Source organism: Girardinichthys multiradiatus, chromosome 6 (genome assembly GCF_021462225.1).
Source record: "Girardinichthys multiradiatus isolate DD_20200921_A chromosome 6, DD_fGirMul_XY1, whole genome shotgun sequence".
NCBI classification, from domain to species: Eukaryota; Metazoa; Chordata; class Actinopteri; order Cyprinodontiformes; family Goodeidae; genus Girardinichthys; species Girardinichthys multiradiatus.
The window spans coordinates 30,307,803-30,331,246 of NC_061799.1; the positions used below are offsets into that span (position 1 = coordinate 30,307,803).

Genomic DNA, 23,444 nt, shown 5'->3' on the forward strand with positions numbered 1-23,444 from the left:
AGGTAATAACATAAGCAAATAAGCTGAATAATGGGGTTAATGTGATTTATGCAAAGTTTTAAGAGTTCATTTGATTTAAGACAAAGCTTACCAGATTAATAAAAAAAAACAAACATATGTAGCAAGATTAAACTGTTCTGATCAGTGTTTGGGGTTTAAGCTTGAGATAAACTAGCCAATTTGACTGGATTTTCATTAGGAATTTGATGTACAATTTAATAACCAGTCAAAAGGTTCCTGTGATTCATTCGTCTCTACATCTCTGCAGAAGTGCAAGTCTCTTCATTTCCCCATGAAGACGGTGGAGATGCCCAACACGGATGCACTCACGTATTTTATGTACAGAACAATGAGAGACGCCCTCGGTGATCTGAATGGAGGCCTGGATGAAACACTTCAAAGAGAATTCAGCCGAGTTTCTGATAAAGGTACGGCCATTTTAAATAGTGATCCTAAAGAATTTTGTAATAAACTATTTGTTTGCATTTCTAGTAAACTCATTAAAGGAGAGCACCAATCCAAATATCCCTGAAAAGACTAACGGTACGAGTATTTGTTTTGATTGCATGTAGATATTTCCAGTGATTTCAGCTTAAATTGGTGTTAAATATTTCTCTGTCCTTTCAGTTAAAGATGCTGACATTCCTTACACTACAGAACCAAGGAAAAGAGCTGATTTCCTTCAACGTGAGCACAAATGCTTGATTTAGTTTGTTATATTTTATTCTAAAACCTACGAGATGTGAGACCATGTTCTCTTCTCCAGATTACAATGATTTGACTTTGGACCCCAGCACAGCCAACCCCTACCTAAGCGTCTCCGACAGCCGGAGATCGGTGACCACCCGCTCAGAGCTGCAGCCCTACCCCGATCACCCGGATCGCTTTACCAACTGGGCCCAGGTGCTGTGCAGAGCCGGGATGGCCGGCCGATGCTACTGGGAGGTGGAGTGGGCTGGGAATGGCGGGGTCTCAGTTGGCATCTGTTACAAGAACATGAACAGGATTGGTGGAGGGAGCGATTGCAAGCTGGGACACAACTCCAAATCCTGGAGTCTGGACTGCGTCAACACAGTTTGCTCCTTCCAGCACAACAAGGAGAGCGTAGCCATCACGACTCCCTGTGGGAACCGCATAGGAGTGTATCTGGATTACAGGGCTGGGACTCTAACCTTCTACAATGTTTCTGATTCAATGGTTCTGCTTCATAAAGAGAAGACCACTTTCACCCAGCCTGTGTACCCAGGGTTTTGGGTCGGGTTGGGCTCTACATTGAAGTTGTGCTGTCTTTGAGTCCTGATTATTTATTAGAACTTTGAATGTTGGCCTGTAAATAATTATACAGAAATGAAACAGACAAATTTGTGCTCTAGATTCAGCTTTTTAATAACCGCTCAAGCTGGGAGCAGCATTAGCACTTTGGTGGTGAAGATGATTAGATCTTGTTGAAGGCAGCAACATCTACACTCTGGACCTGCAGAGAAAAATGCACAAGATGTATTGATGTGTCAAGTCATTTACTTAAAGAAATAAAGATGAACTTAAGAGATGAGACTTTCTGTTTTTTCCTTTCTACAAATCATAAGAGAAACTAACCTGAGCTACAACAAAATCTGTACAAACAGATTTACAGCTTTGGTTACATCATCATTTTACAGCCACAAACATCAGGGCATTAAAATGGATTTGTGACTGACCAACACAGATGTGGATAGTTAATGGGAAGAAAAGTGATAAATGGTTTCCCCAACAAAAAAAAAAAAAAAAAAAGTTTGAGCTTTGTTATTTAGCTCCCCTCAATCAATGGGGGGTTTTCACATGATGTTGCTGTAGACCACGTGATCGCCAAGCGTGATGGCCATCTTGGGTGGCAGCTGCATCCTGCTTTCGTTGTTTTAGCATGATCAGTAAAGCCAAACTCCAGACAATTCAATTTAACTATGGGGGAAACTTGCCTAATTGTGGTTGAGGTGGTCAAGACCAACGTTTAGTTTATCGCCTGCCAGCAGTGAAAGAAAATCAGTGTAAAAAAAACAAAAACACTGAGTACACAACATCGACTACTGTGGCTGAATCGGATATCCAGGCGGCTTGAGCCTCACTCACACCTGAGTATGAAGTGCACATTTGTGACAGGTAAATAAATGTTCGTCTACATTTATTGTAATAATATTCTGGGAAGTAGTCCGCCAAGACCGTGAGCTGATCAGTTGATTCTGAGCTGGGTGGTACCACTCAGCGTTATGACCTACTTCCGTAAGCTGCGATCTTACGCCTTGACCAGCTAGATGTAGGCTGCAATTTACCTTTACCGTTATATTACTAGATAATACATTTACAGTATAACTATTATGTAATTATGCAATAAAAGGCAATATTGAAATTATGGATTTTTGCCTATGTTGTGGCTATAAAAAAAATAAGAATAGTGTGGCCAATCGTCCGGATTTGCTCTAAACAAACCAACATATGGATCCACCTTGTTGATGACACCACTTTCATGAGGTACATGGCTTTATCAGGAGGCAGTAACGACTCTAGATCCTAATCCATGGTCGAAAAAGTATGCAATGTTGGGAAATGTGGGAAAGCGTTAGGTAGACACCCAAGATGGCGGAACGGCGACTTCAGTGACGCCAACAAAACCCCCCAATACTCTGTAGAATGTGCTTTCATTGCATTCAACTTTCATTAAATTCAACCAGCTTTTCACGTCTACAGGCTGAAACAGCTGCCCCTTGTTTATTCCAAAATAGTTCAAGATCAGTCAGATTGGAGAGAGTGCTTCAGAACAATTTCCATACTGAAACTTCCCTGCATGAGGACCTCCGCCCCAAGTCTTTTTTTAACCTCACCACTACCTCTGTCCCTGCTGAAAAGCATGCCCACAGCACAATGCTTCCATCACCATGCTTTCTAGCGTTGCAGAGGTCATCCTCCTATTTTCAGATGATGGATTGAACAAAGCTCTGTGAGATGTCCAAACTTTATTTTTTCTGGCCTGTCTTGGTCTCCATGTTTTGTTCACCAATGTTCTCTAACAAACCTCTGAGGCCTTTACAGAACAGCTGAATTTACACACTGTTGGACTTTTAGCTATAAGGAGACTTCTAAAGGCAACGGTTTAACAGGATTTTATTTAGTTCTGCCCCCTATCTGAAGTAAAAGGGGCAGAATGCAAATGCACACCAGACTTTTAGGATTGTGTACGAGTTACAGAAAATTTTAAAAACTGCATTTTTCTTCTCCACAATTGTGCTCTGCATTGTGTTTGTCTATTACACGAAATCCCACTTAAACACAATTAGGTTTGTGCTTTCCACAAAAGAAAAATGAAAAAGTTCAAAGATATCAATATATATGCAAAGTGCTGTATGTTTACATCTAAACTTTTAGTAACCAGGCTACTAAAGTGCATCGCTTTATGAGTGGACAGCAGGCAAGTTTAAAACATAAATGTGACTTACATAATCCTCAAACTTGGTGATCTCCTCCTCCAGGATGTCTGTGCCGACCTTGTCATCCTCGACCACACAGTTGATCTGCAGCTTCTTGATGCCATATCCGACCGGAACCAACTTCGAAGCCCCCCAGAGAAGCCCGTCCATATGCACGGAGCGCACACACTCCTCCAGCTTTGCCATATCAGTCTCATCATCCCACTACGTGAACACCAAGAACAATCAGAACACTCTTCACTGGTTATAGTATTCATTACCCAGAGTTCAGATGTTTACTTACAGGCTTGACGTCCAGCAGGATGGAGGACTTGGCAATAACGGCGGGTTTCTTTGCTTTCTTGGCAGCATAGGCTTCCAGTCTCTCCTGCTTGAGGCGTTCTGCCTCTTCATCTTCCTCATCACTGCCAAACAAGTCTATGTCGTCATCATCGTCGCCGTTTGTCACTTTCACCTGTTTGACTGGAGCTGCCTGGACTGGTGCAGCCTGGGTATTAAAAAGAGAAAAACAGCTAAAAAATTCCATCCATCCATCCATGTATTGAGATGCAGGAGACTGTGTGGCTTGTTTAAAAAGATGTCTGCCTTCTACACTTTGTCCCCATGATTTACCTTTGCACAATGGACAGCTGCTGGTGCAGGAGACTTCTCCAGCACAGCCACTCTGGACTCGAGCTTCTGCACGGCAGCCCTCATCTCCTCCACCACTAACATTCAAAGAACAGGGTTGCATTAACTGATGGTTTCTTTTCACTTGGCAAACGTATCACAATCCAAATCTGACATTTTGAAGCAAGAGGATGATTGACAATGAGGATGAAAAGGCTGGTGCTTGGAATCCAACTACTTCAGGCATCATCAACCCTGATCAATGACTGGCTGGTCGTAAAAAGATCCACTCTTTTTGCCATCAACAAACACCTTGTGCCAACACCACTCTTCGGTGTGGAAGTTATTACTGAGGGAAGAAGACTCTGCTCGCTCTCCAGTATTAGTGAAGTGTTTGAAAATGAAGTCAGGAGGCCAAAGAAGAAAGAAGCCATTTAAAGGAAACTGTTTTCTGTAGAGATCTGTGTGGGGTTTATTTAGACTTCTTCAACTTGAAACGGTCTGTATGTACCAGAAGCCCCTCAAGTTGCACATGTAAAAGTGATGATTTCCTCAGACCGATGTCAGACTGGCAGCTAATGGGGGTAATGCTAGCTATTAGGGGGTAGGGTGCCAAAAGTTTTCCCTCAGAATATAGTTTTGTAAATATTTTTCCGGTAATGAGTAAAGAAAGTTTAACTTAGGGTTTTAACGTGTAATTAAAATCACTTTGAAATCAGAGAAAAGATCAGGCATACCACTGAATGTTTAATAAGGTAGTCTAATTTTATCCACAACTATATATCTTTGTCTTTGAAATAATGGGTTTTAACTGACCTTAAGTGAACTAAATTTGGCAGACAGCTGCCTTAGATTATTCAGATTAGCAAGAAAAGTTGAATTGGGCCAAACCCACAACCAGGTGATCATTTGGCTGCACAAACACGGCTAAAAGCCTAAATGTAGGCAAAAAGCTTAGGTGGGAAAACAAAGAAACCTTTGTGCAGAGTCTGGTTTTCCAGCTCCAGGCTCTTCATGCGGGAAATCAACTCCTGGTCTCCTCCATGAGAGGACGACTGTGGAGAGACAAAGTGAATTAGAAAAGTCAGCTTTCAGTTTGGCACAAAAAATTGTTACAAAGGAAGCTGGGACCCACTTTAAATCTGAAAGAAGATGCATGCAGAACAGGAAGGGTTTAAAAACTACGTTTGTCACTATAGGCTGAGGACACAAACATGCTTCTGGGTTTCAAACAAGATCTATAAAAGAGAATGTTCTAACAGTTTTTGCATACAGGTCAAATTTGCCTAAAATGCCAGCAGGCGATCACTGCTTGTTTCAGAAAGTAGATGATTGCCACTAAATTTTCTACATTTGAAGAACAGAGGGTTTTTTTCTTCCCATTTTAACTTCTATGTCCTACAAAGAGATTTACAAAGCATAATCAGTGTATGACTCTTTGTAGAGGACACTTTGACATGCAACAGGGATCCTATCTCCACAATTCAGATTAAAAGAATCCACAGTGAGCCTGTGCGATAATCATACGCATCTTTATTTTAACTGATCATGCATCATCTTCTCAAAACAACCTTTTCTAAAAAAAAAAACAGACACACTGACAGAAGGAGGCAGAAAAATTAGACCAATACATCAGGCAGCTGTAGACCAAGTCTGCATTTAAGTCATGCAACATTCCCAGGACTGAAAAACAAACCTGGATGAGGACAAACGTACATTTCTGTGCCGGCGTTTCTGCTGGCGACCTTTGGCGTGCTGCTGGTCTGCTTTTGCCTGACCCCCCACCCCAGCAATAGAGAAAAGTTAAAGGCAGGAAAAACTCAAAACTAATTGGATAAACAGATGTCGGGAGTACATCTGGAGTTCTCAAACTTCATGTTCAAAAGGTCTAATTCTGATTTTTAGGGGAGGTCAAAGGTCCAGAACAACTAGAGATGACGAACTTCCTTTTTATAAATGTGCTTTACAACTTTTAAAGATAAATAAGGTTAAACTTCTAGTTCTTGGAGTTAAATTGTAGTGGGCACAACTGAAATTTTTCATGCTGTGCAGGCATGTATTGATATTTCGTTTAACCTAACTCGCCAATACTCACATTCAGGATGTTTTTTTGTGAATCGATATTTTGACCCCCCCCCTCACACTGACCATCTTGATGTCCTCTCCTGCCCCAACATTTCCTGAGGGAAAGGCAACTACAGCTGCTGATATGAAAACTCAATGGTTTAAAGGAACCAACTGCTGATACAAGTTTCCTCACTGCTGACAAAAAAACCAAGATCAAAACCTCTAAAGGTGCAACCACACGACTTAAGGAAAAAAACAAAACAAAAAAACAACCAAAAACCCCCCCACTCTGTTACCAGACTTGTGCAGGAAGTCAGGACGGTCCGACAAGCCGAGGCAGCTGCCAGAACCCCCTGACCCTTCTCACTCTGACGAGCCATTTCTAAATTGAGAACACAAGCCGACATGTAGGCAGCTTCTGCAGGCTGCCGACCGCTGTGACAGACGATAATGTAACCGTTGCCAACACCGGCAGGGAAATGAGTAAGGAAATCTGTGCAGCCTATGACTTCTTTATAAACAACTCTGTTGACAGACTGAGAACAATTACAAGCCTCTACCACAGCAGAAGGCGGCTTTTAGATCTAAAGAGGTTGCTACCTGTTGCTGATGAGTGGCGGGGCCGTTGGCTCCCTCGTAGAAGCGCTTCTCCGCCTCGTCGTAGCGGCCTTTGTCGAACCAGATGTTCTCTGTGGCGAGGCACTGCAGTCCGCTCATGTTGGTACTGTGACAGAGTTTAGGGAGGATGATGAAAACACTTATTTATAGGCTTATTTGTGTACAAACAGTTAAAGTAAAGGGTTTAGAAGTTGTTACGACAAGGACAGAGAGGGACATGACGGGTAACACCGTGCAGTTAAAGGTGGACTCAATTCTGGAATGTGAGGAAGCCATTCAAAGCTTATGATACATTTACGAAGCTAAAACAGGAGGTACAAGGGAGATGATGTAAAATATGTAAAAACTGAAAGAGGCTAAATGCTTGAGAACAAGTTCCATCTCCCATTTGTTTGCTGATGGGCAACAGCAGCAGACAGTGACACATTCCTTAAACAAACAGAGCTGCATCGTTTGCAAAGTCTGGATTAGCAAACAAAAGCTGGTCACTGCCTGCCAGCGAAAACAAAAAAGAAAGACAACTACTTTACTGTCAAACAATCAAAGGAAACAGCATTCTGTCGTGTTAGCTGTGGCTCCAGGTCAGTTTGATATATTGAATCACAACGCACCATCCTTAATAGACTGCTTGGCTGCAATATCCGGGTACAGGTTATATTTCAAGAGCCATGCATTCACACTCTGCATGCTAGTAATATATTTGGCCAGTTAGATATACTCTTATTGATGCCTGCACCCTATTTTTGCAATATTACCACAATTCTCCCTGATATCCAGCAGGCCTACTATCAAACCCTGGTGAGTAGTTTGCAATTCAGCATTTTAATTAATTATGGAGATAAATTGTCAGAAAAAAAAAAAAAAATCTCAAATCTGTGAAAATTCCAATGCATATCTGAAAACTAAGTATTACACTCCATCCCTGATCAAACCAAAAATAATTAAACGACTTCCTGACAGTAGATCTAATTTAATGACGACCAATATGGAAAATTACATTAAATTGTCAGCTATCCAAGTAGGTATGAAATGTATAAATTAACACAATCCGTACAAAACGACCAAGTCCAAGGCTGCATTTTGTACCAAGCCAAAACCCATACTAAGCGACGAAAACTGTGTATGAAATGTTGAAATGGCAAAATAACCAGCAGCTTTAACTGTACATTGTCATGCTGCATATTACAACTTCAGAAAGAACGACATCCACCAAAAAAAGAAATAAAAAAATGTATACATAAGTTAGCATTCCTGAAAAAAAGGCCAGACAATGCAGACAGACAAACGTAACCAGAGTTACAACACAAATCATGTTGTGCTCATTCTCATTGCGAGAGGTGTCATACTTGACCCATCTTGGCCTGCTTTCAGTCTTGGAGAGGCCCTTCTTCCTTTGGTTCGGCCCCCTGCTGCCCTTGCCCCCCTGCTCGGTCTCAGAAGAAGTGCGATTGCGACCTTTACCGAGCCGACGGTGAGGGGTACCCGAGGCCTTCACAGTCATGACGGCGTGCCCCTCATCCTGTCGTTGATCGCTGTTGAAGCTGGAGTGGAAGGTCAAAGTTCCTTTGGTATTTGGGCTCCGTGGGGAGGATGACAGTGGTCCATTTCCATTGGAGGCAAGTCGCCGATGGTAGTTGCCCTCAGCTTGCTCATAGGCGGTGCGGTTGTACCATACCCCCTCTGCCTGCATGCCCTGGAGGATGGGGCTTCGACCATAGGAGCCACTGGCCTCCATAGAGAAGCCCAGACGCTCCTCTTCAGCCCCTGAGCTCTCAGATTGAGACAAATTTGAGCGACGTCTCAGCCTTCCAAACTGGACATTGTCTCCGATGATGATTCCTCGTTCCACTGTGGGAACAGTACCTTGCCTGAAGCCCCCAACTGGGACAACATTTTGAGGGACACCGCGCTGTTGACGATTTTGATCCATTCTTCTGCCAAGACCGTCGCTTCTTTACTGACTTGTATATCAAAAGGATAATAAAGAAAGTAAAGAACCAACAGATAGAAGCTCGATAAAGTGCCATGAAGTTTTTTTTTTCTCTGTTATGGTCATCCGTCACACTTAAATCTTTCAGATCAAGCAAATTTTGATATCAGGCAAAGATACAAAAAAACAAAATGCAGTTTTCAAATGATTTCATTTATTAATGGGTAAAAAAAGCAAACAATCCTGATCCTATGTGAAAAAGAATTGCCTCCCTTGGCGAATCAATTACATGAGTTATTCACATTTTTTTTTTTTTTTTGGAAAACTGAGCTTAATTTGACTGGTCACACCTAGGCCTGATTACTGCCCGACCTGTACATTCAAAAATCACATAAACAGAACCTGTCGGACAACACGAAGTAGGGTAAAAGATCTCAAAAAGCAACATATCGTGGCCCATTTTAAATTAAATGGGAATTAAATGACAGACTGGAAACTAAGTAACTGATTACAGTTAACCACTGTGAGCTCTTCCTCGGAAAAAACATTGAACAGGAGCAGCCAAGCTAACAAAATTTCTCCAAAGAGCAGAATAATGAGTCATCAAGGAGGTTACAAAAGAACCCAGAAAATCTAAAGCACTGCAGGCCTTTGCTTCCACCCCTTAATAAATGAAATGATTTGCTTTTTGTATTTACCCAGCTTACCTTTGCACAATATTTAAATCCGATTATCTGCAGCATTCAATTGTGAAAAGTGAGCAAAAATAAATCTGTCAGGGGAAAAACTTTCACAGCGCTGTATGTGTATATTATTTCAGACGGCAGTGAGCTTTTTGTAAAAGCATGCAGGTTAGAGTAATCAGGAAAAGCTTGTGAAGCAGCAGACATGGAGAGCAAAGGTGGTTGAGATTAAAATGTTCAAAAAGGCAGCAAAGCTTAAGTTGCTCTTAGCAAAAAGGAACCCAGAATAAACTTATACAAGAAACTAAGCAGCTTTGAAACAGCTCCGCTTACTTCTGGTGTCCATCAAAGTTCCATCTTGGGCCCTTATTTCTATTTATCACCTTTGGGGTTGATTTATACTAATAATAAAAAAATAAAAAAACTGGTCAGCCTACACTCAACTTCTTCAGTGAAGTCAAACCCTGAAAGAGCATTGACTTCTCAAAACTCAGACAGAAAAAGAAAAATAATTTTGTTCAGTCATAACCACTGCAACTGCTTCTCTGGTCTTCTTGGCCTTGTTTCCACTTTCTCAAGTCAAGTTTTTACCAGCCAAAACTCCAAGCAGAGGTCAAAGGCTTTCTCCCTCCTAAATATCTGGAGCTCTATGATTTTAGGTTAAGGCTTGAGTAATTGCACAGTATATTTTGGCCATGACTGGTCACCAATAGATACAGCAGCTGAACTTCTCGATGGCAAGCAAAATGGCCACAAATCACCATCAATTGCCTCAGCGATTCTGCAGCTGCTGTTTTTACTGCAACCCCTTGATCCCCTCCTAAAATGGCTTTTTACTGGCTATACGTTACTGTTGACGTTTTGATTTAGGAGTATAATTTTTTTTAAATCTGTCTGTTAGGTTTTCAGTCATCTACGTGACAAAAACAAACTGATTTGAAATATCAGCACATGCTTAAATAGCACACACAAAGACCAGATTCCATGAAAAACCTGAACTGTTTTTCTGAATTTAGCAACAATGTCCAGGGCTGAAGGTCTTCGAATCAAAGCAGAATTTTTTTTGTTGCCGTTTTCAAATTGTGAAAACGTACTCTACACGAAACAGAATAGGCTTTTAGCTGAGTAGACCAACTATTACGGGAGAATTGGCATTTATTCCAACTACAAAAGAAGGGCAGACCAATTAAAGATGATTGTTGGACGTTTCAGGATAATATGTTTTTATTTTTTATGAATCTTTCACGTGTGATTTTTGATCATACGTTTTTAATGGGATTTCAATGTAAACTGGAGGACATAAATTACACCAAACTGTCAACATTTAAAAACAGTGTCCATCTTTTTTTATTTAATGCATATATGATCCTGGTATCATTTGAAAAAGTTGTTTTTAATGCTTTATCCAAAAAAATAAAAAATAAATAAAAATAGTTTTGTTATCAAACATAAATCAGTGACAAACTGAAATCATTGCACTTTTACTCAGGTTTAGCACACCATCAGGATCTTATACTGGCTCTGATCTAACCACCAGGGACTAAAAATGCATTTGAGGAGGATTAGATTAAAAATGCCAGCATGTTAAATATAAACAAATATATAAATTCAAAACTATGCATATCAAACACTTTTGTGGCAAGTTTGCATTAGTTTCAGCGTTTAAAGTCTGCAAACAACCAGGCTGTCAGTATTACACGCTAAAAAATAAAAAAGCAATTTTCAACTCCAAAAACTTACCTCAAGCAACCGGAATAAGATTCTAGTAATGAACAAAGCAACATTTGAATGCAATAAATGTCATAAGATTGAAGATTAAGGTTAAAGCGGGTTTGTAAAACAACCGTTATGAAAAAAAAAAAAAAGGAGAAAACGTGACCGATAAAATCAACATACATACAGGACTAATAGTACAAAAATGACGGTAAAAACTCATACTCTATTTATTTCTCCTGTAGCTTGGTTCTGGTTTGTAGCGGCACAAGTTTTTGACAGCGTCACCAACTTAAGTTTGACCACGTGGCCTAACAATCTTTAAAGTCAGGACAGTTTGTTGGTTTTACCGACCACATACGTTCAGACACTTACCGGCCACGAACAATTTCACTTTACTGCACTTACGTTTGGTTTTATTCGACGTTTTATGGCTCGGGGACTGCCGCCACAGCTGTGATCCGACGGTAGAAGAGGACTGACATTAACGGCAGCCCAGTATTCTTAAGCAGCAGAGGGGAGGACACTTCGGTGTTTCTACCATTTTATGGATGATTATTCGAAGTTTATAGGAACAATTATGAAATACGTTATTGTCAATAAAAATGAAACGCGTTGCAAGGATAATGCTCGCCTAGGAGAGTTGTGCTTTAGTTGGAAAACATACCACATTATTGGTATGATCCATTTTTGTGGAAAACTGCATTTCCCATGATGCTTCAGGAGGGAACACGAATGTTAATGGTACAAAGTTAATTTTACTAGATGTGTAAGCTAGCATTCTAAACACTTTGGGAACAAATAATCGATTGCAACATTTCCTTTCACAAACAAGACTGATCTAAACTGATCTAATTCCTGAAACATAAAACAGGTTAACTACTTAGTTTGGATAGGTATGGAAATTGATTTAAATACTTTCCAGGTCTGGTATTGAAAAGTACCTATATTTTAATACTTTGTTCACTCTCCTACTGCCTGAAATCCATCCATCCATCCAATGACTTAAATGCAGACCCATTCTGTAAATTAGAATATTGTTGAAAAGTTAATTGATTTCAGTAACTTAGCTCATTAAGTGAAACACCATATATACAGTGCCTTACAAAAGTATTCGGCCCCCTTGAACTTTTCAACCTTTTGCCATATTTCAGGCTTCAAACTTAAAGATATAAAATTCTAATTTTTTGTGAAGAATCAACAACAAGAAGGACACAATCATGAAGTGGAATGAAATGTATTGGATGTGTCAAACTTTTTTAACAAATAAAAAACTGAAAAGTGGGTCGTGCAATATTATTCGGCCCCTTTACTTTCAGTGCAGCAAACTCACTCCAGAAGTTCAGTGAAGATCTCTGAATGATCCAATGTTGTCCCAAATGTCTGATGATGATAAATAGAATCCACCTGTGTGTAATCAAGTCTCCGTATAAATTCACCTGCTCTGTGATAGTCTCAGGGTTCTGTTCAAAGCGCAGAGAGCATCATGAAGACCAAGGAACACACCAGGGAGGTCCGAGATACGGTTGTGGAGAAGTTTAAAGCCAGATTTGGATACAGAAAGATTTCCCAAGCTTTAAACATCCCAAGGAGCACTGTGCAAGCAATCATATTGAAATGGAAGGAGTATCAGACCACTGCAAATCTACCAAGATCCGGCCGTCCCTCTAAACTCTCATCTCCAACAAGGAGAAGACTGATCAGAGATGCAGCCAAGAGGCCCATGATCACTCTGGATGAACTGCAGAGATCTTCAGCTGAGGTGGGAGAGTCTGTCCATAGGACAACAATCAGTCGTACACTGCACAAATCTGGCCTTTATGGAAGAGTGGCAAGAAGAAAGCCATTTCTCAAAGATATCCATAAAAAGTCTCGTTTAAAGTTTGCCACAAGCCACCTGGGAGACACACCAAACATGTGGAAGAAGGTGCTCTGGTCAGATGACACCAAAATCCAACTGTTTGGCCACAATGCAAAACGATATGTTTGGCGTAAAAGCAACACAGCTCATCACCCTGAACACACCATCCCCACTGTCAAACATGGTGGTGGCAGCATCATGGTTTGGACCTGCTTTTCATCAGGAGGGACAGGGAAGATGGTCAAAATTGATGGGAAGATGGATGGGGCCAAATACAGGACCATTCTGGAAGAAAACCTGTTGGAGTCTTCAAGAGACCTGAGACTGGGACGGAGGTTTATCTTCCAACAAGACAATGATCCAAAACATAAAGCCAAATCTACAATGGAATGGTTCATAAATAAACGTATCCAGGTATTGGAATGGCCAAGTCAAAGTCTAGACCTGAATCCAATTGAGAATCTGTGGAAAGAGCTGAAGACTGCTGTTCACGAACGCTCTCCATCCAACCCCACTGAGCTCCAGCTGTTTTGCAAGGAAGACTGGGCAAGAATTTCAGTGTCTCGATGTGAAAAACTGATAGAGACATACCCCAAGCGACTTGCAGCTGTAATTGCAGCAAAGGGTGGCGCTACAAAGTATTAACGCAAGGGGGCCGAATAATGTTGCACGCCCCACTTTTCAGTTTTTTATTTGTTAAAAAAGTTTGACACATCCAATACATTTCATTCCACTTCACGATTGTGTCCCACTTGTTGTTGATTCTTCACAAAAAATTTGAATTTTATATCTTTATGTTTGAAGCCTGAAATGTGGCAAGAGGTTGAAAAGTTCAAGGGGACTAAATACTTTTGCAAGGCACTGTAGATTAACTGCACACAAACTGATGTTTTTATGCCTTTATTTCTGTTAATTATGAGGGTTTTCTGCTTACAGCTAATGAAACCACAACATTTAAGATTAGAATATTACATTGGACTAATAAAAAACAGAAACATTTGATTTAGAAATGTGGGCTTTTTGAAAAGTATGTTTTATATCTGATTAAAGGTTGATATTTTCAAAAAATACTCCTAATCTGACAAACCATCCTCACAGCAACACATATTCTCATTTATTGAACATGACGGTATTCCTCCTAGGGTAAAACAAACAATACTCATACTTGTCAGCCATGTTCCTGACAAGCCACCTCTCCAGCTATCCAAACCTTTGCCCTGCCATCTGTAACTTCACATTCTAACTTTTGACCTTTTCTGTTCCAGAACATATAAAACGTTTCAGTGCCATCCAAATATATTTAGAGGTAAACTATACTGTATTGATGTCCATTATATATTATATATACACCATAATAATGGCTAAAATGAACTTACTATATGTTGATCTTCCTGAGTAGACAAATTGTTCTAATCCTGGCTGAGAATGGGACTTTCCTTTAAAAATGAGTTCAAATTTAGAATGACTACTGAAAGACAAAACATTACTTTTTCTTACTACAGTGCTTTCATCATTCTGATTTGTTACATATTGCTGATTTAAGAGTTGTTTCTGTCACTGAAATCTGAGAAAATCATGAATGATAAAGATGGTGGAAAGCTTTGAGAAGTCAGACAGCTAGCCTCAACTAACCTCAATAAAAAAATACATCTTATCATAACATGTTTACAAAATGAAATGTTGATCCAGATATAGACATCTCAAAGGGCTTTTACGTATCTACAGATGCAGACAGATTTGTTGGTACCCTTACTGCTCAAAGAATCTTCATTTCTCCAGAAAGATGTTTCATTGCAAAGCAATTGTTTACAGCATACTTGCATGCCTTTAGAGTATGTAGAGTAAGCAAACAAATATTAGTTTTAAAGAAATGTGCCAAAATAACATGGACAGATTTTTTGGCACCCTTAAAGAGATTATTAATTATGGTATTATATAAAGGGAACAAACATGGGTAGTTTGGTATCACCACACTCAACATGGACCAGACAGTCTGATTAGTTCAGAAAGAAGATTATAGACAATAAAGGTAAAGCTCACAAAACTATCTTCATGCAGTAGATGTTCCTCTGACCACAGATGTCAACATTATTAAAGAAGCATATGGCTCATAGGACTACTGCCAACCTTCCAGGACATGAACGAAAAAGGGAATGCAACCCATGGTCGATCAAGCAACTAAGAAAACATCTAAAGTATCCAAGCTGAACTTCCAATGTGATGTGCATGGGTGTGTTTTGATTCTTTTGTATTATTTCAAGGACTTCAAATGCAAAGCACAAGAGTATGTTGAAATTAATGATTTCAAAGGTAACTGAAAGGTCTAAAATTTTCAAAAATGGTGCCAGAGTATGGTCAGATTATGGAGGGACAATTTGCTTCTGCTCCACCTGTGTGCTCACTAAGCATGACTTTATATTTGACAGCAGTGTCTAACTAAATCCAAATTATCTCACATCTTGGCAATAAAACATGTTTTTCACATGTTTGACTAGATGGGTTGACTCACAACACATACCTGTGTCAGCAAACCAGTAAAGCCACAATTTGTGGACAGGCCGATTGAAAAGGAGAACCAACACAGGTTTTCATGCTAAAAAAAAGCAGCAAGAGATATTTTTTTCCTTTATTGAGGTAAAATTTTATTGTCGGACATAGGTTCATTAAAATAACAAAACGTTTTCCTAAAAATAAATGAGTTCCACTTGTATTTTGTTGTGCTTTAATTTAAGGCTCTAAAAGTAATACGTTGTTTAAACTGTTGGTCATGTAAAATAATGTGCTCTGGTCAGATTGGACGGATATTGAACTCTTGGGTCATGTGAGTGGGAAATGAGCACTGCACATCCCCCTAAACACACCATTCACATTGTTAAACACGGTCTTGGCAGCATCGTGCTGAGGAGATGCTTTTCTTCAACAGGTACAGGGGAGCTTTTTACAGTTAAAGGGAAGCTATATGGAGGTAAATACAGAGTGGTCCTGCAAGAAATCCTCTCAGAGGCTGCCAGAGATGATATGGACTGGTTTAGATCAAAACATATTAAGGTGTCAGAATGGACCAGTCAAAGTCAAGACAAGACTTGACTTCAATTGATATTCAAAGAGATTCTCAGAACTGGATTTATTTTGCAAATTGGCAACAATTCCAGTCTCTAAGTAGAGACAAACCCGGAGGGCTGAATACAAATACAAGCCACACTTTTCAGGTTTTTATTTGTAAAACAAAACATTTATTTCACTTCACAAATATGCACTGTTCTATCTTGGTCGACCACTTAACTTAAAACAAGACAGTAAGAGACTGCACACCTCAGCCACCCAACGTATGGTCATTCTGGATCCAGATCAGGATCTGGATCACCACCAAATTTTTATGGATTCTTCCTTGGGTTAAGAAAAAAAAAAAATAATAATAATAATAATTCGTTTGTAACTTTTTCTGTAAAGTTGCTGACAGACAGACAGACAGACAGACAGACAGACAGACAGACAGACAGACAGACAGACAGACAGACAGACAGACAGACAGACAGACAGACAGACAGACAGACAAGACAGACAGACAGACAGACAAGACAGACAAGACAGACTCAACTGCACAATACCTCCTTGGAGGAGGTAATAAATAGAAGTTTATATAGAAATAAATTAAAGTTTGTGGTTCTATCATAACAAATTAAATAAAAACGTTCAAAGGGTCTGATTACTTTTGCACAGACCATATTGATTTTGTGACAGTCTGCGTTTTCATGTAAAACAAGCAGACTCTTTTTAAATGTAAAACATCTGCAATGAAGTGTTGCTGTTGATTAATCACTTGGCTGCTCTGCACAAGGGTATGAAGGTTGAGTCCTATTTTCTTGTTCTTGGAAGGTGTTCCGTAGGAAATGATTTGTTGTTTTTAGCCCTGTCCTGATCTACATTTACACGCGAACTGCGTGATTTGAACGCATCAGCACAAACTATCCCACTGTTAGAAAAGCCGTTGTTATGTCAAAAATATAACCAGATGCCTTTGAAACAATTATTACTGTTTTATAACACACATCAGACAAAAGGCTCTACTCATGTTTCAGTACTCTAAATAAAATGTTTACATAATCATGGATAATAATGATTTTTATCAGTCATGCTAAATAAATTTGCACTGAATTCATTGTTTTTTTTTCTTCTGCTTTTATTTGTCATTTTTTGCTTAGATTAGATTCATGACCATGAAGATGAAATGATGAACACACATAACCAGATGGCAGCCCACCAAAATCAAGACAAAGACCAATAAAGAAAGAAAGAAACAGAAATGTTTAGACTCACCAGATTCCTTCTCTGTATTTCTCTTTGTTTTTATAGCTTTTTATCATGCAAGGTATGTCACTATAGGTGGTTTTAACAAGCCTCAAGGACCAGAAAGGCAAAGTTACAGTTACAGTTAATCAGTCTTTGGGACTTCAGGGCTAGGGAGCCGTTTTCATGAATTTCAATAGGGCCTTGGTAAGAGTTAGAGTTTAATTAAATAAAATGCAAACAATGTGTGAGAAAAGCTGAACTGCAAACAGATCTGGTAGTCAAATAAATAGGAATTAAATTATGTTGCTAAGATCATTTTGATTATAACCTGCCATAATTTATTAACAAACCCGTTAGTCAACTGTTTACAGTGTGTTTGGGTTCTTTATCTGGGCCAGATTTGATTTGTGTTATTTTGCAGGAACTGGACGAGTTTATAACTCCATCAGCAGCATACATATAAAGTCGTCCACGCCACTCTGGATGATTATGTGATGATTATTGCTGGAGGAGTTTATTTCCTCCACAGATTTAGAGGAAAACGTGTCTGCTTAAATGAAAAGGTGCCTTTCTGTTAAAGTTACACTGAACACAGACGTACTTCACTGGTATGTTTGAGAGTTGAGAGCATAAAGATAAAATGAATAAGAGGATATGTTGAAACATTTCATTTTATGAAATGCGCATAGATTTTCTGGGACAAAAAACTGAGGCTACCTGAAACGAGGAAAATGACTTTATAATATCCTCAGAAAAGCATGAAACACTAAAGTGAGAACAGGAGCTCACTAATGCAAGAAAATATGTTTCTACCAAAGAACTGCATTGTACTTTAAAAGTTATTTTTATTTTTTTAATATATAGTAAAATGTACTCGTACTCGTACTCGTACGAAATGTATTTTCGTGTAGTCAATATACCTGTTAAATACAGTTTTATAAAATACATTTTGTAGCTTTCCTTACTCAGATTAAATTGATGGTTCCTATGGTTTCAGGAAGTCACAGTTCTTACTTGAGTGTGTCTTTAGTTAAGAAACAAACAATTCAACAAAAAACCAATACAATTTTATTTTGTATAAAATAAATGTATACATTTTTAAAAGAATATATATTTAGTTTCTTTTTTGCCGTACTGAAATCAAACTTAAAAAACAATTAAATAAAATTCTTCATGAGGAGGGACTTAGCTGAATATATGAGAACCATTGATATTTACTAACATACAAATATTAATTTCCATTAATATTAGCTTTACAGTTAGAATATGTTAAATAATAGTAAGTTTTTTTATACTATTTTTGGTCAAGGTGTGTGTGTTTGTTTGTTTTCTTAAGGCAGGGCCTCAGAGAAGTTCTTGGCATTTCAAGGTTGGTTTTGGTAGAACCCAGGACTTCATTCCAGCTCAGAGAGTCACTGGCAGCATCCAAACCTCCCTTTTAGTATTATTTTGATTTTTAAAAGCTTTGTTTGGTGTCAAAATTATTCTGGATGGCTGCAATCTACTAGGGATCAAATTTGTGTCAATATGTGAGAATAAAAACTTGATTTGAATGTCAGCCGGTACAAATGAATTCAAAATACATGTGCTACTGCCAGTTTAAGGCATACAGGGGTTGGACAATGAAACTGAAACACCTGTCATTTTAGTGTGGGAGGTTTCATGGCTATATTGGACCAGCCTGGTAACCAGTCTTCATTGATTGCACATTGCACCAGTAAGAGCAGAGTGTGAAGGTTCAATTAGCAGGGTAAGAGCACAGTTTTGCTCAAAATATTCAAATGCACACAACATTATGGCTGACATACCAGAGTTCAAAAGAGGACAAATTGTTGGTGCACGTCTTGCTGGCGCATCTGTGACCAAGGCAGCAAGTCTTTGTGATGTATCAAGAGCCATGGTATCCAGGGTAATGTCAGCATACCACCAAGAAGGACGAACCACATCCAACAGGATTAACTGTGGACGCAAGAGGAAGCTGTCTGAAAGGGATGTTCGGGTGCCCAAATCACGGCAGAATTAAATGTTCACCTCAACTCTCCTGTTTCCACCAGAACTGTCCGTCTGGAGCTCCACAGGGTCAATATACACGGCCGGGCTGCTATAGCTAAACCTTTGGTCACTCATGCCAATGCCAAACGTTGGTTTCAATGGTGCAAGGAGCGCAAATCTTGGGCTGTGGACAATGTGAAACATGTATTGTTCTCTGATGAGTCCACCTTTACTGTTTTCCCCACATCTGGGAGAGTTACGGTGTGGAGAAGCCCCAAAGAAGCGTACCACCCAGACTGTTGCACGCCCAGAGTGAAGCATGGGGGTGGATCAGTGATGGTTTGGGCTGCCATATCATGGCATTCCCTTGGCCCAATACTTGTGCTAGATGGGCGCGTCACTGCCAAGGACTACCGAACCATTCTTGAGGACCATGTGCATCCAATGGTTCAAACATTGTATCCTGAAGGCGGTGCCGTATATCAGGATGACAATGCACCAATACACACAGCAAGACTGGTGAAAGATTGGTTTGATAAACATGAAAGTGAAGTTGAACATCTCCCATGGCCTGCACAGTCACCAGATCTAAATATTATTGAGCCACTTTGGGGTGTTTTGGAGGAGCGAGTCAGGAAACATTTTCCTCCACCAGGATCACGTAGTGACCTGGCCACTATCCTGCAAGAAGAATGGCTTAAAATCCCTCTGACCACTGTGCAGGACTTGTATATGTCATTCCCAAGAGGAATTGACGCTGTATTGGCCGCAAAAGGAGGCCCTACACCATGCTAATAAATTATTGTGGTCTAAAACCAGGTGTTTCAGTTTCATTGTCCAACCCCTGTAGATATGCGCTGTGACTTGAAATTAGGCCATTGGCTGTTCTGTGTTGTGAGGCGTCCCCGAAGTCTCTGCATGGAGCTTCTCCTTCAGCTGATTTCACTGTGCTAGGGCACAGATGTGCAGCAGCAGCAGCAGCTCAAGTTTGAACATCACAGTTAGGGGGAAAAACATGAACGCATTTATTTTAGGCTGACAGATTGGATGTTTGCACCGAAGAAGTCACTCTTTAAGAAGCGCTGCGGAACAAACCTGAGCTCACAACCCCTTCTGATGAGACACATAAAGGGCATGGGAGGATATGAGAAAGTCATCCTGTTCATCTTTTACCTCCAGCTTTGGTCCAAGCCGATGGTGAGTATGTTCTTCTTATCTGCGCCAAAAATACGCACACCGATAAATGATGAGAACCGCCACAAAGTCCAACAAAAGTTGTTCTGGACATCTTTAATAATAGGAAAACAATCTCCTCTATTTTCAGTATTGGTCTATTTTTAGAGTAATCTGGTTAACCTTTTTGCGCGCTATCCTCTCGATTCTCCCTGGGGCTTTGTCACAGTTGGACTGACATTGTTCCTATTACGCAGCTGCGTGGCTCTCATTATCATTTTTCAATCAACCTGCATCCATCAACAACATCCTCAATCAAAGCAACAGTCAGCATGGATGAGGAAATTAATGAGAGGTCCGACATAGATTCACGCATGACTTTGCAGAGGGACGGACCCAGATTCCTATTCGTGATGTTGAAAATCCGAGCTATAAATATCAAATTGTTCCAATATAAGATGAGGGCAAATTGTTTATTTTTTAAAAAGTATCCTAAAGCTGTCGATTAGTAAATTATTTAACTGAAATCTCCATTTCCCCGGCTCCCCATCATCGCCTTTCCCGCTAAAGCGTCATAACTACTCAGAACAAGCGAGTAGAATGTCTCTGCGTCCCTGTAGGTAACTGGGACGTGTGTCTGATTTTCAGGGCGAGGCAATACATCCTGACTGCGCCATCATCTTCCAACACCTGAGGGCTCGGGAGATTTGCAGCCAGACGAGGAGAAGCGAGGCGCAAAACCGGAGCGATCACAGCGGTGGGTTCCCGTGTGGTATGCTGCCCTTCTGGGGCTCCTCTCTCTCAAACACGCACTTGGGGAGATGGTTGAGAAAGTCTGGCGCTTTGAGACATGATTTCTATCGAAAGTATGAATGCTAGAAGTAGTTTGGGGATGCAGGCAAGAAAGCAGGGGACCAAATTGGAAGGACAAAATTATAAACTTCCTGGAGGTAAAGAGATGTCGGTTGAAGTTAATCTTTTTAGTCTTTGAAGTTAGGAGAAGCAAAGTACTTGGACAAAAATATCTAGTTAAATATAATTAAAACGTTGATTTATTCCATTAATTCAACTGAGACATTTTTACTGATATGTAGATTAATCACACTGAAAGATATATTTTAGGCTTTTATTTTTGTGCATTATGATGATGATGGCTTACAGGTAGCCTAATAAAAACCCAACATTCAGTTTTTCAAAAAAATTAAATTTTACATACGAGCAATACAGGCATGTTATGGTACATTTCTGTGAAAAAGCCAGAAAAATTCAGTTTTCTGTTTGTGTCACACTTAAATGATTTAAATAATCAAATAAACCCAGAGAAAGTTAACCTAATTAAACACAAAAAGCAGTTTTTAATTGATTAAAGGGGAAAAGGTCATCCAAACCAACCTTGCACTATGTGAAAAGTAATCACCCCTTTACGAAATCATGAGTTGAAGGAAATTAACAAAATTTTTGGAAAGCTGAGTTAAATTCGAATAGCTACATCCAGACCTGATTATTGTCAGACCTGTTGAATAAAGAAAGTTCCCAAATAGAACCTGTCTGGCAAAAAGAAGCAGGGTAAAAGAACCATGAGAGCCATTATCCAGAAATGGAAAAAAACATGCAACAGTGGTGAAAATTCAGTGGCGAAAATTCACTGGCATAGGTGTGATACCAAAATTGCTGCACCAAAATGGTGCATCAATGACTCATCCAAGAGGTCACAAAATAATCCAGAACAACAGGTCACTACAGGTCTCGTTTGCCTCAGTTAAGGTCGGTTTTCATCATTCAATTGTGTAAAAGATTGAGCAAAAATGCCATCTATGTTCCAAAGCCAAAACCAGTGCTGACCAAAATGAACCTAAAGGCTTATTTCATATTTGCCAAAAAAACATCTTGATGATCCCCAAGACCTTTGGGGAACTATTCTATGGACTGACAGAAGAAAAGTGGAACTTTTTTGAAAGTCCTGTCACATCTGGCTTAAAGTTAGCATAGCTTTAAAAAAAAAAATGCAAAGCTGACAAACAAACATGGTGGTGGTGGTGTTATGGTCTGGGGCGGCTTTGGGACCTGGTAATGGATGGATAGATTTTGCTCTTTTTATGAGAGAATTTGAAGCAGGACTAGCCATGCCACTGCCGCGGCATTGGCTACAACAAAAATGATCTCACCATCTACCTGAAATAAACAATCCACAGTCTCTAAGCCAATAGGTACAATACCTTGCACAGGCCATTTGCACATAGAAATCAGCATGCACAACACTCACTGTGAAAAAGGGCCCCCCAGCTAAGGAGAAGCGCTCACATCTCCAAGATGAACATATAGGGTGGTAACTAGGAGAAGTAAGGAAGTTGCAAGTTTTTTATGCTGCCATTCAGGTACAAAATGAGAGAACCCCTGCTAATCAGGGAGGAAGAAGAGATCAAGGAGAAGAGAAAAAAGGGGCCAAAGGTACAAGTGTTCGATTTATAATATAGTTGTAGCAATTAATTCAAAACAACCAAGATATGTACACAGAGTTGGACAACTGAATCATTAAAGCACAACTTTCCTAAATGAGCATTCACTAACAATAACAATGATATAAGATGTCAGAAGTCAGATTTATTAACAGATGTGTGTTAGATAGTGTATCATTGTCATGATAGAATTTCAAAGCAGAAGTGGAAGCAATCACAGCATATAGTATACAAAATTGGATGCTGACATGTGTGTTGTTCTCTTACTTTAACTCCATCACACTGATCATTTACTCATTGTGAAACATGCCCCTTTTCCCTGGTGAGGGCTCACCTGCTTGTCCTTCCAGTCTGACCGAATTAACTTTGTTGTAGACTAGTGGACCTGGCATTTCCCTGTGGGCTCAAATGTCTCAGGAACAGGCTACATATTAGAACGTAGCTCAGACAAGCAACACGGCATCAGGTTCCCCATGTGAGAGTGATGAACTTTAACATTTCCTCACTACTTTGATCTTAATTAAAGTTGAAGCTACTCAGCACTTTGGTGCAAAGTTGTCCTCCAAGGCTCATTATGCAGATAAATTAATGTTG

General features: G+C 39.8%; 3 protein-coding genes across 7 annotated transcripts in view; 2 read left to right on the forward strand and 1 right to left on the reverse strand.

Moving 5' to 3' along the window:
* LOC124869778 (E3 ubiquitin/ISG15 ligase TRIM25-like) overlaps window positions 1–1,552 on the forward strand; it is a 15,196-nt gene extending 13,644 nt beyond the window's left edge. The window contains exons 4-7 of the mRNA XM_047367901.1: window positions 269–428; window positions 493–543; window positions 628–687; window positions 767–1,552. Coding sequence (XP_047223857.1) covers window positions 269–428; window positions 493–543; window positions 628–687; window positions 767–1,293 — 798 coding nt within the window. The 3' untranslated portion in view covers window positions 1,294–1,552. The remainder of the gene's footprint in view (window positions 1–268; window positions 429–492; window positions 544–627; window positions 688–766) is intronic.
* eef1da (eukaryotic translation elongation factor 1 delta a (guanine nucleotide exchange protein)) lies at window positions 1,366–11,608 on the reverse strand. 3 transcript variants are annotated; one of them, XM_047367902.1, is made up of 10 exons: window positions 11,487–11,608; window positions 11,106–11,127; window positions 8,099–8,713; window positions 6,735–6,858; window positions 5,784–5,840; window positions 5,044–5,122; window positions 4,071–4,165; window positions 3,742–3,945; window positions 3,468–3,662; window positions 1,366–1,474 (listed from the first exon to the last, which is right to left on the reverse strand). In XM_047367902.1, the coding sequence occupies exons 3-10, from the start codon at window positions 8,680–8,682 to the stop codon at window positions 1,436–1,438; spliced, it is 1,377 nt and encodes a 458-aa protein (XP_047223858.1). In that variant the 5' UTR covers window positions 8,683–8,713; window positions 11,106–11,127; window positions 11,487–11,608; the 3' UTR covers window positions 1,366–1,435. The 3 variants fall into 3 exon arrangements, with proteins under 3 accessions (XP_047223858.1, XP_047223859.1, XP_047223860.1); XM_047367903.1 differs by lacking the exon at window positions 5,784–5,840; XM_047367904.1 differs by lacking the exons at window positions 8,099–8,713; window positions 11,106–11,127 and adding an exon at window positions 9,699–9,766 and having other exon boundaries at window positions 11,487–11,547.
* An 8,569-nt stretch (window positions 11,609–20,177) lies between these two features.
* LOC124870324 (pituitary adenylate cyclase-activating polypeptide type I receptor-like) overlaps window positions 20,178–23,444 on the forward strand; it is a 34,982-nt gene continuing 31,715 nt past the window's right edge. For 2 of the 3 annotated variants that reach the window (XR_007038736.1, XM_047368942.1), the window contains exons 1-2: window positions 20,178–20,418; window positions 21,043–21,166. Coding sequence is in view for 2 of the 3 variants with exons in the window: in XM_047368942.1 (XP_047224898.1) it covers window positions 20,269–20,418; window positions 21,043–21,166 (274 nt within the window). In the remaining variant the exon portion in view is untranslated. The remainder of the gene's footprint in view (window positions 20,419–21,042; window positions 21,167–23,444) is intronic. The other variant, XM_047368943.1, reaches the window with a different exon arrangement.

Bases quoted from the DNA above. Each gene is read 5' to 3' on its own strand.
- eef1da (XM_047367902.1), bottom strand. From the start codon at position 8,682: ATGGATCAAAATCGTCAACAGCGCGGTGTCCCTCAAAATGTTGTCCCA. The intron at 6,859-8,098 runs GTATGACACCTC...ACTCTGTCACAG, and splicing joins AGCAGGCCAAGATGGGTCAA to TACCAACATGAGCGGACTGC. The intron at 5,123-5,783 runs GTACGTTTGTCC...GTCTCTCCACAG, and splicing joins AGAAACGCCGGCACAGAAAT to TCGTCCTCTCATGGAGGAGA.